This window comes from Netta rufina, assembly GCF_964035555.1.
Source record: "Netta rufina genome assembly, chromosome: 13".
NCBI lineage: Eukaryota > Metazoa > Chordata > Aves > Anseriformes > Anatidae > Netta > Netta rufina.
In genome coordinates this window covers 4,108,816-4,126,083 of record NC_140136.1, presented here as the reverse complement: position 1 = coordinate 4,126,083, position 17,268 = coordinate 4,108,816, and the positions used below count along the sequence as shown (strand labels likewise).

The 17,268-nt window shown below is 35.9% G+C and overlaps 1 protein-coding gene across 1 annotated transcript in view; it reads left to right on the top strand.

Moving 5' to 3' along the window:
• CDH13 (cadherin 13) overlaps nucleotides 1-17,268 on the top strand; it is a 481,427-nt gene that overhangs the window by 387,830 nt on the left and 76,329 nt on the right. The window contains exon 8 of the mRNA XM_084294592.1: nucleotides 1,837-1,977. Within this exon, the coding sequence (XP_084150718.1) occupies nucleotides 1,837-1,977 (141 nt within the window). The remainder of the gene's footprint in view (nucleotides 1-1,836; nucleotides 1,978-17,268) is intronic.

The following is a 17,268-nucleotide window of genomic DNA, read 5'->3' as shown; positions in this document are numbered from 1 at the left end:
GAATTTCATGGAACAATGTTGTAAGACTTAAGGAAATACTTTTCTTAGGATCCTCTTAGTGGCAATGGCACCCAATTTTCTAGTAGTCCATATGTTCTTTGAACTAAACATATCTTCTGGCTCGACTCATTGATTTCACATGCAAATATATTGCTTCATAATAGGTGATCAGATGAGGAACTGACCTGGTTGCTTTTGTTCTGACCTATAAATGCTTCAGGATTGAAGTACATATACTAAGCAATTAGGGCCCCCCTTTTAGACATGCTCCAAGAAAGATGATGTGAATACGAGAATATACAAAGCACCATTTAGTGAATACTTTCCAATCAGTTAGCTGTGGAGCAGACTGTGTGGCCCAGAGGCTGCTAACCTTTGGTTAGAGCTTGCTATTGTAGAGATGAAAATTAACTATTTTCTAAATTTTAAACAGTGAGAGGTTCTCTGCTGTGGGATAAGCCCTACTCCAGCTTCTTTGATTCTGCTTTATAAGGCAGTGTATGGGTGGCAGACAGATCACGGTGTTGCTATATGGAATTTCACACCAGTTTTCTCCTTGCATGTTAATTCTCTGGAAGACTGTTAGCTGAAGGACATAGATGAATGATGTCAAAGATGTTCAGCCTTGATTCTTGTATGCACAGATGGCTGATAGAGCTAGTCTGAGGTTAAAAAAGCACTTGAGCTGTGGTGCCCTAGCTACCCTTTCAGGTACCGTTACGTAGCTTTGCTCCTGAGCTCCAGACTTGTTTTTCAAGGAAGTTTTGAAAAACCACCCGAGCACTGGTGATCCTTACCATATAGCTTTAAAGGTGACTGCAGCACTTTCCCATCTGTGTACTCCATTGATGATGCAGCACATACGGTTTTTGTGCAGATGGTTCCATATGAGATGGCCATACAAATGTGGAAAATAGTCATTTTCATTAGGTACCCAGTCTTGTCTCCAGTGAAATCCATGTCAAAACTCTCTGTGAGCTCCATGAGAGCAGGTTCTGAGGCTAATAACTCCCTTTGATCGAATGTACTAATACTCAGTTGTCCAGTGAGCATACAGATGTACTTCATGTTTAATGTGAGAGAGGTGAATTACATATGCTGTAATATTTCCGTAATTATTTTTTTTCAAAGTCATGGCTGTTTTTCAAGGTTGCTTTTCCTCTGGACCTGTGCAGTTAGCTCTGTCTAGCTGCACAAGAAGTAGACAATCAGATCAGTAACCATAACACAAAAAGTGGCTAAACATATGTAAAATTGTTAACATTACTGTTCACATTTGTTACGTAGAATAACAGGCACTTGTTGCCTGTTTTAGAAACTACTTCCCTGTTTCTTACAGAGAAGCAAATTTAGATGACCATTCTAAATGCTATTATGCAGAATGAATGAAATTTAATAAATAAAATGAATGAAATGAATGTATATGTAGATTGTGACATCAGTATTTAATTATATATCCATCATAATACTGAGGAGGTAAACTGCTGGATACTGGTGCAACGAAGTGAAAGCTTACTCTGAAAGAGCAGGTGTATTTTAATTTCTTCCCTCTTTACTAATCTTCCTGAATATCAGGATAGGTTATGTACTGTTTACCAATATTTACTTGTCTTCCTTCCTATTATATTCTAAATAAGGTTTCCAGCCTAGCAGCTGAAGTTCAGAGAAGGTTTTGCTTCTGCTTTGCTAAAACCTGAACTATGTCATCATATTCATTTCTATGCTATGTTTTGTCAGACCAAATTAAGTTTCAGATTTTGTTAATTTTAATGTGAAGTAAAAGTTCTATGTAATTATTTGGTTTCTTGAACCCTTTCCTTTTCTGTTATTTTTCAGACTATGGAAACCCCCAAATACGAGCTGGTTATAGGAGCTAAGGATATGGGAGGTCTTGATGTGGGGCTAACTGAAACAGCAACTGCCACTATTCTTATTGATGACAAAAATGACCATGCACCAGAATTTACCAAGAAGGAGGTAAGAGTTTGCCATCTGTGTTCTACAAACTGTTGCCTGTAATTGTAAGTAATACAGAAATGTTCCTTAATGGAAAAGGAAAATACTTAGACGTTTTTTAGCTAAATGTGATGGACTTTCCAAGAGCTGTTCTTTTACATTAATAAATTGGTATGCATCATTTCTAAAGTGCAACCACAAGGTAAAAAATTATGTCAAGGGATATAATTGAGAGCTTGGCTAATGGGATGAAAACCTGTACAATAAGTTTGCTAATGGTAATTTTCTTGTTTTGTTCCTATGAGGAAAACAGAGCTCTCCCTCCAGCCTGCATACTAGCTTAGGGCTTTTAATGATAGGGAACATGGATGAAAGCAGTGTCTTTTGTCCTGAGTTCAGCACTTCACCCACTTCACCTGTGAGAAAGCTAGTCTTGTCAGTTCTGTAACAAAAAATCCAGTCCTGAAAGCATTAAATTCAACCTACAGGTGAAATTTTTCAAGGAAAGTTTTTTGTTGTTGTTGTTGTTTTTCCCTGCAAGTTGAATTCCACTGAACAATACTAAGAAGCTTGTAACAAAAAATATTCACTGCCTGCAGGATTGTGTGGCTCTGCTACAGCCAAGTTTCTGGCTTCAGGGAAAGCATCCACCCAATTTCCTGCCCTTCACACACTATTCTTTTCCCTCACCTACATTTATTATTAGTATGGGTTTTGTTTGTTTGTTTGTTTGTTTTTTTTTTTTTTTTTTTTTTTTGTTCTTCTGGTATCTGGAGAAAATTAGAGTGTCTGAAGTTTTACCTAATAGCAGCTGGTTTGGATTCTGCTATAAAGTTTTCCTGAAGCTGTGCGAGTTTTAAGGAATATTCCCAAAAGATGAGAAGTAAGCACTAGGGATGCTGATTTTCAGGTAATTTTAGAAAAAGAAAATGAGAATCTGTTGTAAAAGTCTTGGTTTTTCTTTAGGTTTTTCTTCTTTTTTTCTGTGTTGTTTGTTTTTTTTGTGTGTTTTTTTTTTTTTTTTTTCATTTATATATATGTATATATATGTTTTTTTTCCTTCTGGCCTAATTTTAGCAGTTTGACAACAGATTATATTGAAATAAATTACTGCAATTTTACTTGAATAATTACTTCTTTTATAAATGCAAATTGGATAAGATTAAAAAAGAAGGGATGAGATTATTATTATTATATATATATATATATATTTTATTTTTTTTTAAGCTAAAAAGAGTAAGAAATAAGAAACAATGACAATTTTGCCAGCAGGAATGTTAGCTTTTGCTAAGGAATGGCAATAGCTATAATTACTTGCTTTGGCAAGACCATTACAGCCACCTGAAAAGTACTACACGTGCCTTATCCAAACCAAGAAATCTGCTTCAATTATATATCGTGTTTTTTGTATGTTTTATATATCTTTAATATTTTTCTTTGGTAATTCAGGCTAATGTTAAAATCTTGGGTGCCTAGTTAGGCCCTTAATCTACTGTTAGATGGTATCTATTTCTGTGGAAATTCAGAAATGTTTATAAATTCATTCCAGTTAATGATAGTAAAAGGTAATATGCACCCTTAGAAGGCTGGCTGGGTCATTTTAGAAATAATTCATATAAGAGATAGCATTGTCTTTGAAAAGTCTGGTCTTGTATGTCTTTCTTACAATTTATATGACATGCAAATTTTCCTATACAGATGACATTTATTTTATATATATATATATATATATACATATCTACAGTATAACATGGTTTTGAACCTTTAACTACTATTTAGAGATGTTAATGACCTCATCAGTCTTCACTCTACCTTGCTGATTCTTATTCTTATTTCATGAATAAGGCAGGAAAACTCAGTCTTTAGGCATATGGTATTGGACCCCTTTTGAACATATGCTCTATTAAAATATGTAGTGTAAGGGGAGGGATAGTGTCTATTAATAAAGCTAATGCCACTTTCTTAAAGTACTTAGCTATTGTATTTATATGCTAGTTGTGTACCACATGCTGTGATACCATTGATTTGAAGAAGACTTGAAAGAACAAGACATATTCTTCAAGATAACTTTTGAAGTAGAAAGCTCAAATACAGTAAATCTGAAGGTTTGATTTTTTTTTTTAATATACAGAGATTGGCTTCTCTAGCATTTAGTTTATATAGTATTGCTGTATTTTCTCAGCCTTCTCTTTAAAGATACTTCATCTCAGTCCCTTTTTCCATTTTATAAAACAAATGAATATTTACTGACCTGTGTTTTCTTCTGAAGGTATAATTTCTGCCTAGAATAGCTCTGCTTTTATTTGTTATATGCTTTTGATGTAGCTTGATTAAGTGAAGTTTTCAATGCATTCTCTTCATCTGTAAACACAGGGTCAAATTCATTACTGATACAACACAGTGAAGGACAATAAAGTTGTACCAACTGGATTTTATTCTAAATATTTTTCACCAACCTTTAAACAAAGATCTGGACACTGTATTAGTACAATGCAAGGCAGTACAGGTTCTGGACTAAATGTTTTGTGGAATGTGTTGCTATACATACCTCAAAAATATATTATTTCAGTAACATTAATGCTAAGCCAAAAGGTTGATGATTTTTCAAGCCTCCTAAGTTGAAAATTTATGTATTTCTATATATTCTTTTTCCAAGAAGCCCTGCATGTTTTAAAAGATATATCTTTGAGTCCTCAGTTCAAGGCAATCTCAGCCATGCTTGAACATGTCTTTGTCAATTGAGGATAAGTTTCATCTCTTGACACTGGAGTGATCTCTTCCTCTTTTTTTCTTACAAAGCCTATGACTGTATTGTGTATCTTTGAAACAAGTTTATGGATCTACACCTAATCAGTGGTACTTTTCCATGTACTCGTATGTACTATATTTATTCATTGGAGGCCAGGACCTTATACACTTATTCAAAATGCACATTAATGGGTTTTATTTTATGTTTTCAGAAAGGTCTAAATGCTCCTTTGCTGCTGTACACTGCTTTGCAGGAGCCTCTATTGGGTTTATTCAAGTTTTGCTGGAAGAGGAAATGTTTGGCTAGTGAATCTGTTCTTCCATCTGCTATTATTTTTCCCCAGTATACCACAACCATACCATTCTGATGCAATTGTGGCCTTTGTGCTTAGGGAAAAAATCACTGATGGTGCTTTAGGGCATAACTACAGAAGTTGAGCAACCTGGCTGTGATCCAGCAAAGCACTTCCATTAACTTCAGAGGAATTGTTAAAGCCCTTGAGATTATAAGTATGTGTCAGGTACTTTGATGGGTTAATGTATTAGACGTTGCTCCATGAGATTCAGCCCAGTTAATTATTTTGTTACTGCCCCATCACTATACACATCTCTCAAAATATCTGCCTTGTTCTATTTCACGTATATACTTACCCCTACTGTTCATAATAGGCTCTGAGCAATGCAAAAATCCATTCAGACTTGCAAACTCTACCCTGCTTCCTCCAGGGGTTCAAATAATTTCATCTTTAATGCCTAAAAGAGCAATGTTTTAAAAACTCCTCCAAAAATCCTTGAGTGAGGTAACCGGGTCTACCATTTAAAACATCGCAATGGCCAGGAAGGACATCACGCCAGGTTTAAATTACAGAAAATGAAAATAGAGATATTTGTAAAGTTAGTGTTTTTGTTTTGTTTGTTTTTGTTTGTTTGTTTGTTTTTTAATTTGCTATCCTATTTCTTTAATATGAAAGAGTTTCTAAATGAAAATTTTGAGTAATTACTCTATACAACATGTATTTTGTACCACAAAGAGCAATTTGGCATTTCCTTTCCAACAAGTTAAGGCCTTAGGCTGAACTTTTGTTTAGTAGCAAGGGACTACTTCTTTAAAAGGAAGTAATGCAGCAAAACGTGGAGCAGGAATTAATCATTCTGGAAAATTTGACATCTGGTTTGTGTACTCGTGGATATTCAAACTGCACAGGAATGAATTAGACTGAGTGAATGCTAGTGGTGCTGGTATTATTTTTAAACCTAACAAATTAAGAAAAAATGATTTTCTTGTATGACTTTCACAACTTGGGTCAGGCAGCTGCAGTGTTGTGTTCCTGCAAAACCATGATTTTAGTCTAAAGCTAATGTCACTGTGGTTGAAGAGGGATGAAGGATGAACAACGTAGCATAAGCTGGAAGGCACAAGCTGGCAAATACTTCTATTGCATCTGTTGCTGTAGGTATTTTTCTGGCCAGTCCTTCCCCGAGACACAATGGAGGAAAACCTAGCTTGTTTCAACATGACAGTGATATATACTTTGTCTCTTCCTCCTCCTCCAAAAAAAAAAAAAAAAAAAAAAAAGAAAAAAGAAAAAAATCTGCTTCTTCTTCAACTCCTGACCAGTATATATGCTCAAACATGGAATTCCACTGAATTCCTTTGCCTTTCTCTCATGGCTGCTGTCATGATTTTTTGAAGTATCTCTTTCCAAAGGAAGAGGATTCTATTGTTCTTTAGTAGTACAATATCTTTTCTTTAATATAAGATATATTGCCTTTCCTTAGCAGATGTTTTCAGGGACTAGAGAGAAGAATGCAGTGATGTGGGTTAAAGGGACGATTCTTCTATAGTCCACGTAATTCTCATATCTGTTCTTCACCACAGATTTGGGACAGCAGCATATCCCATGTCATACTTGGGCAAGTAGCAGGACCTGTCAAAGCATTCTCATTAGCATATTAGAAAGAGAGGCTTCATTTGGCCAGGGTATAGTCTCATTCTTAAGACAGTTCCTCTTTCTTCTTCTTCCATCCTCACCATCAACTTGATCCATTTCTGGGAAAAAAGCATGTAAAATACAAAGAATTCTACCAGGAGAGTAAGATTTTTTACTATTTTAAATTTTAGGGATCTATGAATGTAGTTGTTTGTTTTTTGTTTTTTTTTTTTTTTTCTTTTTTTCTAATGTCATGCAAAATGATCTTTCCAGTTAAGTGATTTTTCCAGTTAAATAAGGAAGCTTGCCTCCTGTGAACACAATGAAATTTGTATAATTTGACAAAACATCACTACAGTGATATTTGAGATATAGTGATGCTGTGAGTCTTAAATGAAAAATATGATTTGCTCACATTTGAATACCTACCGACTAATGGTTTATAAAAGAGTAATAACTGACTAATGTGTGCTTTAATAAATGATTCATCAATTCCTGTAGAGACCTGTAAGCGAATAGGTTGCTTGTCACTGTGATTTATGATGACTTCCAGCACTATCTTCTGATTCAGTTGTGCTACCCACTGGGGTAAAACAGCCCCTGGAGTACAATATGTATCTCCGTCTGCTCGTGGTTCGAAGAGGATATGAGACTTTCAGAGCACCATCTGGAGAGATTTATTTTTCAACTCAGGCAGTTGAGAAACACGCTTGTAGCTTTGAGAGCCCCTGTCTTGATTCTTGGTATTAGCTAGATCATGTTGAAGACCAAATACTGAGTTAAAAGTACTACTGAGGTTCCTCCTGTCTTTCTTTTCCATACGTCCTCTAGAAAATTACTTAATGTTGTTGTTTTCCATGCTATACATACCGTAGAAACACAGGCCAGATCTGTCCATTTAGTTTGCTCATTTGAAAACAATAAATCTTGTTTTCCCTTTTTTGGAGATCTGGAAGTCAGCCCTTGTCTTATCTTGTTTTACAGGGAAAATGTTGCCCTTTGGGACTCCTAAATAATCTCCTTCCTTTGAGTGTTTCATCATTGAGAAGGACCCTATGTTTGGACACTAACAATTCTGTAAATGGTACATGATTCCCCTTGCAACTTTCTCCTCTAGACCCTTACATGTGTTTTGGAGAAATCACTAGCAAGAGTTATACCTGTGTGCAAAAACGTAGCAAGTGTGCTGTGCTTTGACTAACACACAGTTCAGGAGCATGACAAGGTACCAGCCTTCTTTAACTTTCTTTTACTTTTCTGTTGGAAGGGAAGTGAGCATGTAAGCCAGACTGAATGCAAGGAAAAGACAGTAGGAACTGCCAGCTTGGCTCAGCAAGGTGGTGAGAACAAGTTGGCCTGGCTTTTTCCTGTTTCACATACCATTCTCTCATGCTAGGTATTGGAAGGCCAGATGACTGAGCTGAGGTACTTGAGCAGACCTGAACAGATGAAAAGAATCACAGAATAACAGGATTTCTAGGTTGGAAGAGACCTTAAGATCATCGAGTCCAACCTCTGACCTAACGCTAACATTCCCCACTAAACCATATCCCTAAGCTCTACATCTAAACATCTTTTAAAGACTTCCAGGTATGGTGACTCCACCACTTCCCTGGGCAGCCTGTTCCAATGTCTAACAACCCTTTCAGTGAAGAAGTTCTTCCTAACATCCAAGAAGCAGTTGCCAGGCTAATAGTTAAGACATAGAATTGTACTGTGGCCTAAATGATATGAGAATCAGCTTTAAATTCTAGCAGCGTGTTCAAGTTGGAGCAAACTGTCCCCAGTACTGCTTTGTCAAAAAAAAAAAAAAAAATAGTTTAGTAGAATGGATAAAACCGTTTTAGTAAAATCAGATGGACAAAATGCATGTCGGAATTTCTGTTTGGCTCCCATTTTTGGGCTGAGAATTTATGTATGCAGAAAGCAGAAACCGTATAGAAACTCAACAGACCAGGACGAAGCTCTACCAATGTCAGTAAACTCTGGCATAAAGAACAGCTTTAGAACAAGGCCATCCTCGTGTTTTCTAGAGCCGTAAATACAGCTAGCAAGTCTCCTGAAGTGTACCTTACCCTTCAGAAACCCCCTATGGTACATAAATATTTGCACTAGCTTTTTCATTCAGTTTTACTTGCTTGTCATACTCTTGGAGCAGCCAACCAACACACTTAACATTGCTGAAGCCCAGGTGTCCAAGAGTCCTCCAGAAAACAGGTGAAAGACACTACCTGGTGTATTTTTCACATGTAAAGAGTAGAATTAAAAGAAAATTTCTCTGATAATGGAAAACAGAGGAAATAGGATCAAGGCAGGATTGATATTCCTACGTCATCCTTGTTATTTGCCTGTCTCACCTGTTCTTAAAACATACAGAGACTGAGAATCAAAAGATTTCTCTATCTGTTTCTGTTCAAATCTTAACAGTAAAAGAAAATGCATAGTCTGATTTTAGCTTCTTTTGCCAGAACTTAAGATCATTGCATCTTCTGTTGTCCTCAGATATGGAGGGCAAATTATGCCCTTCATGTCTTTTTTATTCATGTGTAAAGAGGGCTATGCATGGAGAAGACCTGTAGTTCAGAATATATTATTATTTAATAAAAGAAAAAAATAATTCTTCTGTTAAACCTGTGACATTCATTTTTCTCCCATAAATAGTAACTCAGGACATTAGTTGAAATCAGAAGAGATGAAGTTGTCCCATAACCGACTTGTGTTCTTTCATGTTTAAACAAAGACAAAGATGAAGATGTAAATGTGTTTCTACTAGAATTCATTTGCAAAGTATGTAGTAATTTAGTTTGGAAAATATCTATTAGTCAAGTGGAAAGCTATTTATCAAATCCATGTGAAAGGAAACAAGCATCTAAATGTGTTTTGTTATTTTTTTTTTTATTTTTTTTATTTTTTTTTTTATTTTTGTAAATGAAGACTGAGCTTTCTGTTCTCACTGCAAAAATAATATTTGAAATTTACATTCTACAGTTCTATAAACTGCACCACTTCTACATGGTTAGTAATTGGGCATTGCTCATTCATGTGTTAATGTCCAAGGCATTCAGTTTTCTCCACTGTTGTGAGATGCAAAATTCTTCCAAAATCACATAAGCAGTTTAGGAATCTAAGTCTTGAAATAACCCGGGCATTTTGATCTCATTTATAGAATAATTTTAGATGCCAAAGAGAAAAGCTTGCTAGATTTAAAAAATGGATGTAAAGACACCTAAGTCCCATTAGAATTTTAAAAGCTGGTGTTAGGAGCATAGATTGCTTTGATTCTCAATGTAATTAAGATCCCAAATGTTTATCTTCTTTCTAAACCTAATCACTTTCAAATAACTTGGAAAAATGCCTGTGATCGAGAAAAACGTTAATATTTCAGGATTGTGTTGTGGTGGTACCAATCTAAGGACATCTGGAAGATTTATTTAAACAGTCTGGCTATCTGGATAATTAAATTACCTTTTTGCTATTTCTTTTTCTTCTTATTCAATATTGAGTGTCACTTCTTATCAGAATTAGCTGGTTTGAGGTTTCTCACGTAACAAGAAATGCTCAGCACCATTCAGGATTGAATTACCAATGACCTTAAAACAAACACTCTACTGTAGCATTACAAGTAGGAATGGAATAATTTGAGAGAGGAAGAAAAACAAATGTTTATGCTGTGCATTGACTGAAATTTAAGGTTGGTAAGAAAAAAAAAGTGTTCAGAAGACCAGTATTTCCTGTACTCATCCAGATTCAAACTGTGTGCATAATAATTTGTATTCATGTGGCTTTCAGTGAGCTATCTGCATAACCAGTGTAAGCACTTTGTTCAAGAACTTCTGCAAAATATGTTTAACACTGAGTCCATCCACTTATCACATAATTAGAGCTGGATACACTGCATAGCAGTAGGCAGCAGACTTCTACATTTATCTTTGCTTGTGAGGGGTGAGTTCATTGCTTTGTTTCTCTCCACCAAGGTCATGAAATACATGAAGTTGTCTATTTAATCTCCAGATAAACACATTTCAGTGGTACGTAAAACAACAGAGTGCCTGCTTTATAATCTGAAAGCAACTGAGAAACACTTGTATAAGTACAGGAAAGGTTCTATGAATAGAAATGATCATTCAAACAGTGTGAAATTGGGGAGGAACAGAAAGGCACTTCACTGCTTCTCCAGATCTGATTTTTTCCCAGCATTCTTGATCTCCAATGAGCTCACATAGTAAACTTGTATTTTTGCCAATCTGTTTTTTTTTGTTTTTTTTTTTTTTTCCTTCATCCCCTGTTCCTTCCCTGCCCTTTGTTTAGTTTCATTGATTTGCTATGATCAGCTGATCTGAGCAGTCCTGATGTGAATGTCTGCGTGAGTCCTTGCCTTTTGTAACCCTTTGGTTATACTCAGAAGGTCAGCATCAACTCAGTGGTAATAACAGCAGTTCTTACTACAGCTGGTAAATTCTCACCGCAAAACCATTCCAGTACTGACTATCCTCTGAAGACTTTCTCCATCTGCTTCTGCTAACAGCAAATATCCAAACAGTGTGAGCAACAAAAAAGCCATAAAGCCACAATTTATCGCTCTCTTCTGCAAGAAGTGAAGGTTAATATGCTTTCTCAATGTGGTCTGTGAAGTGTGAACTTTACCATAGATATTAAGTTCTGAATTACAAAGCAAACAGTAGCAGTAAGGGTTTTGACTACATTTAGCACAAATACAAGTTTGGATAAGTAACCGGATGGTAGAATTAGAAAAAGTAGAAATCAATGAGGAAGGAAGGTTCAGGGAAAGGCTCTTGAGAGTCGCACAAGCTAGACAAAGATAACATAATGTTTCTATGCTTAGGCTTGGATCATTTCTTCAAAAAAGTTATCCGTCATTGCTAGGAATGTCTATGTGATTTTCCAATTAAACATTTTCTGTTCAGCTGGAATTTTGCAGTTACCTTCAAATTAAATTAGGACTGTTTTCTAGAGATTGAGGTTTTATCATAAAGTCTAAAAATGGAGTTTTTAGCCTGAGAAATTAAATGTTCTTGTGTTTTTTTGTTGTTGTTGTTCTTGTTTTTAATGAATGTGCTGCTCAAGCACTCCCTGGAAATTTAGCTTAATTTCACTGTTGTCCAGTTTTATAGCATATTGTCCCTCGTAAACTGTCCAGGGAGTTCCACCTTCAACACCGAGTGCAGGCAGAGCACTCAAAGGAAACTCACACTAATATTTTTCAGATAAGATGTGAAAATTAGCATCTTTTTTTTTTTTTTTTTTTCTCAAAATGACTTTTGAGTTCTGTATGTGGAGATGTCATTAGCCTGTGTAACAGTCAGTTGACTGAAATCCTAAATTCTGCGTGCAAGGACAGTGGTTTTTCATACTTGATATATTCATTTCGGGGTGGCTCCTAAACCATCATTACATCATTCATATTCAGCCTAGGCAGTAGTAACTCTAAATCTCCTTGTTTGACACAACACAGCTGATCCAAGGAGCAAAACATAGAAATATTGTTAGATGTGTGGCAAAATCACTCTAATCCTATGAGTTAGGAAACCCACACTGTTAATATGCCTCTAGCATCTGTAGGAGTTCTATTTTAAAAGTAGGATTAAACAAGATAACACACTATAGATCTAAACATATTCAATTTGCAGCAGACAAAACCCTATTTAATAGCAATTACACAATATGTGCGAGCTGGTATCATAGTAGTCATTTATATGAACAGAAGGGATTTATAAAACTGAAGTATATTCATACAAAAATAACAGCTATATGACTGTGTAGGTCATTCCACTAGAGAGTTTTGTGATCAGTTTATCAATTTCTTCACTGACAAGTGAGATTTTAAGATTTTTTTGTCAGCAACACTAAAACTGATTTGGCCACTACAAAATTTGCTAACCATCTGTGCATACGAATCAAAATGTCAGGATTATTTAGACAAAATATCTTTTTTCCTTCTGCTGTGGAACATTAAAATAGTGAACCGATAAAAATCAACATGCTAAAAGGAGCTGTACATTTATTCAAGTAAAATTGTTAGTAAGTGCCTATGAAAGAGACTCATTTAGAAAGCAATAAAATTCTATAGGGCTGATCGTCTCTTGAAGTTACTGGAATGAAAATGGTGTTGATACTTTTAAGAAAAAAAAACAGATTAGGAGATTCATACAGAACTCTGCAGTTATAGTCTCTGTTGAGGAAAATGGTTCAGGAGTGTAATTTATTCATACCCTTGTACTTTCTACTTTGGCTTATTTCCAGGACTTGTTTGCCTTAGAGTCCCAGATGCTTATTTGCTTAAAGGGTAGCCCTTTCTCTAGCCGGCTGTCTAACAGTCACTTAATATTTATTTGTTTTTACAAATGTTTTCCCCTGTGTTCCCACTCCATATGTCACAAGAAAATGTATAATCTCAGCACTACACAAAGTATTAACTTTATCCTCGCTTTCCTGTTCTAGACTTTGACCCCATTATGAAAATTCCCTGAATCCAAGTTGGTTACCTGACCCTATGTTTCCCTTCAATGCTGTTGCTCTGTGGTCAGTCCTTGTTAATTTGTCTTAACTTCCATTCTCTGATTCCACATAGGTTGATGAAGCTTTTTAGAGATTTTTTTTTTTTTTATTCAATTCTCTGCATATTTTGGAATATCTCCAGCTACTTACTTGCCTAGTCTTCTTGATATCTAATTTGCCTAGTGCTGAAATTTATCATGTTTTTATATCATCCTTCAAAATTCACGTTTCCTGCTTCATCAGTGTCTTAAAAACAAACAAACAGACAGCTCTTCTCTTTTGGTCTTTCTTATTTTCAAGCCTGCTATTTGGTTAGCAAACTGTAATTAACCTTCTCTGAATTTTAATAATTACCTTTAGTTTTTCCTTCTCCGAAGTCCTTGAATCTGTCATTGACTCTCAGAGCTTGAACATCTAGTATCCCTTAAATACATTTCTGCTCTTGTTTCCAGTTCCCAATTCAGCTCCACCAAGGCTAATTTCAGTGATGTATCCATTGACTGCTCTTTGATAAGCGTGACACCTCTTTTCTCTCTCTTCCTTATTTTTGTCACTTTCCCCACTGTCTTTTGATATGGAAAGCTGTTCCTGTAATATTTCTTAAAATGCTGTGTTTCTGTCCTTTGTCATCGTGCGACCTTCTGTCTTCATTGTTCTTCTCCTTTAATTTCTGTAAGATCTTACTCCCCGCCCATGAATTCTTCTTCATCCTCTCACTGCCTGCTTCCCCTTGGGAACCACCTTTCTGTTTCCATGACCTAACCTGATTGTTTGCTTATGACTCGCAGAAGTCTATGTACACTCTTTGTCTTCCTTCTATAAATTGAGTGCCATCACTGTCTGCTTCCCCGCATCATCTCATTTTTTTTCTTTTATGCTTTATTTCCTCCTCCTCAGCTCATTTGTTTTGACCGTCTTCAGTCACTGAGGCCAACAGTGCCCATACGTTATGTTGTACTGTCAGATATTCTTAGATCAATGATTCTTCTTCATTTAGAAAGACTGATGGTAAGGAGAGTGCTGCTGTCCTCAACAAGTTTCAGGGGTTGAAAGAAATCTTTTGGTTCAAAAAAAAGTTTGAAAAAACTAGGTGGTTATTTGAGAAACTTGCAAAACATACATAAGAAAAATGAATCCTACTAAATAAGCTTATATCTAAACAAACAGCTGTCTGTTGCTGAAATCATACTGAGGAAAAAGATTTATCTGTTGTATTGATAGTCTTAGCTGCCTGTATCCAAGCTATGGCTCCCATTCAGTGTTCTATAGAGATGTGAATACAGGATTAGGCTATAATATAAATCTGGATTTTATATGTATGCATGTGTATATAGAAACAAAGGTCCACAGGTGTTTTTCTACCTAAACCAAAGACCAGATGCTTTCACACCCTAAAATTGCATTTGCTAATATGGATTAAATCAAAAATGAAATTTGGTTTGGTTTTACTTGTCTACTTGAAAATAACTCACATTTAAAAACAGAGAACACTGTAGTTGATTAATTGATTTGGTGTTGATCTAGGCTAAGAAAAAAAGTGTATGTTTGAAGACAAATGAAGGGCATGTTTTCTAAGTTAGCAGCTCTGACCTTTTCAAGTTTTCTATCTTAAATAATAATTGAAGCCATGAGTAAATAAATCCAACTTTGCCTGCAGATGTTGAACTGTAATGTCCTTTTATTCGAACATAGCCACTGCCTGATATTAATGGCAGAAACAGTTTTATCGTGCCCCATGCTGGGGCTGACTGGTAGTCTCTAGGAACTGTTTTCTTTCCTCCAGCCACATGATTAAAATACAGTTCCAATCAATAAATCTGTACAGTTTCTGTCAATGGTAAGTGTTCGCCCAGGGGTCTTCTGTGTCCCAGAGGTATTTATTTTTTTCAGTTCTTCTGTATTCACCAGAGAACCAAATTATGATAAGTCTTGTTTACCTAGGCCACCCATTGAGGTTGTTTTTGGACTGCCTGCTGGAAATGCAGTGAGCAATACAGAGCACACAAACACACTCACAGGCTGGTAGATAGAGATATAGATGTTAGCAGTAAGATAACTCTCTTAACAATATGGAGATCCAGCATAGCTTCTGTGAAGAGTTTGCTTTAGGAACATTAAATATTTAAGCATGCATCCTTTGCTCATTTGCGATGTGAGCAGATAACTGTATAGGATGGATCATAAAAAGAGCTCTAAGATCTTGATGTGATTTCAGCTGAACTTCACCACTTTTCGAGGATGTCAGGATTGCCTGTTTTCCCTTTTCTTGGATGAAGATCATCACAGTTGATTGATAAGGCAATATGTGAGCAACTAATCGATTTTAGATTCTCTTTCCTCTAGTAGCAATTGCTTTAATGCAATTGATTAAAAGGAAATTTTAATGATATCACTAATTGTGCTTTTAAAGGAAACATGAAAGCTACTATTGAACTATTAATTTATTATTCCCCCTGGTAATCAATTTGAAATATCAAAACATTAATTTTTTTTTTTAAAGTGACATTTCCTGCAGTGTCACTTGTTTGTTTCTTAAATTAGCATGTCATCCTTGGAAATAATGGTAACATGGAAGCAATGAAGTAATTGTAGTCAACCCATAACCTTTTCCACTTCCGATTTTTTGTTATGGGAGGTGCAAGAGAAAAGAAGTGTTCCTGCCTGTATTTAATAGAAGGTAGTGCATGTTTCCATGCATACATGCAGCCAAGAAAAGCATCTAGTTTGTTTCTGTAAAAGACTCCCTTTAAAGGCAAGTACTAGACTGTAGCTGTCTATAAATGCAAACAAACTAGGCACTAGTCAGCGGAAATAAATGCGTTCAGCTGCATGTTGCACATCTGAATTATTTATTCAGAAATAATAAGCATGGTTTGTCAACACTTACACAGAGGATTATCTGTGTTACATAGTAAAGCTATTGTCATGTCTTTGCTGACTAATTTGTAAGTGTTCAGGGAGCACCTTATTTGCTTTTCAATGCCCAGAGTCCAGGATATAGGTTGAAGCTCACTTATTCCATAAATTTATTTTTCTTAAAATCATAAAGTATGGCCAGCATTACAAATGTTAATGCTACTATTATAGGATAATAATTTAAAAATACCAGTGTTCTCAGAGGGCTCCAGCAGTGTGTCATTTCCCTGCTTTATTAAAATGAATGAACAGATGTACAATTTATTTCTGCTGAACTATCATCTAAATTCATAAGCTATTTCTCATGTGTCTGAAATCCGTGTTGGTTTCCCATTTTCTTTGCCTCAGAAAAAAAAAATAAAAAAAATTACACTCTCACATTTATCACTCTGGGGATATAAACGAGAAGTATACTCTCCACTTCATTCACTTTAGACTAATATCCTCAGTACAATTTAAATCCCATCTCTTCAAGCCTATTCAGCAAAACCTAGGCACTGGAACACCCCAGGATCTGATTGCAAAACTCCCTTGCCTTCTACGTTGAAGGCTGGCAGGTGGACTCTGAAGACACTATCTGTTCTCTCCGACAGAATGAGGTGGCACTCAGCTGTGTTTAATCTTTTTGGTTGGCATTTACAATGCCACTGGAAGCAATGCAATTTCTTAGCAAAAAGTTGGGGAAAACAAACAAGGAAGGAAGGAGCAGATAATGACAAGTAAGAAGGAGGGGTGAGGAGGTTGGGCATAATTGTAGTGAAATTTGTAGCAAAGGAACACACATTGGCTTGCCCCAACCAGTGACAAAAATGTGTCTTATTTGTCTTGTGGCAGTGTACAAGCATGGCAGGTGCTCCCTGGAAGTGATAAACAAACAAAACAAGGCAGTGCAGAGATTAGATGGAATAAAATTATGGAAGCTTAAAAGCACATGAAACAGACACGTTGCCATGGGAAAAAATGAGTATAAAAATCCCAGACAGTGTGCTCTCAGCCTATTGCCATTCTTATTTGTTGGCAATGTTTGTGGGCAATGTAAGGGTGATATTTTGCACTAATTCCATGTGAGGAAAGAGTGGATAATATGCCCTGGGGGTGCTGGCAGCATTTCTTCTGTAAACTGTGTTTCTAAGAGTTTATATTGTAAGTGAGCTGTAAAAATTTTCGATGGTTTTGTAGTTGACAACAGAATTCTCAGGCT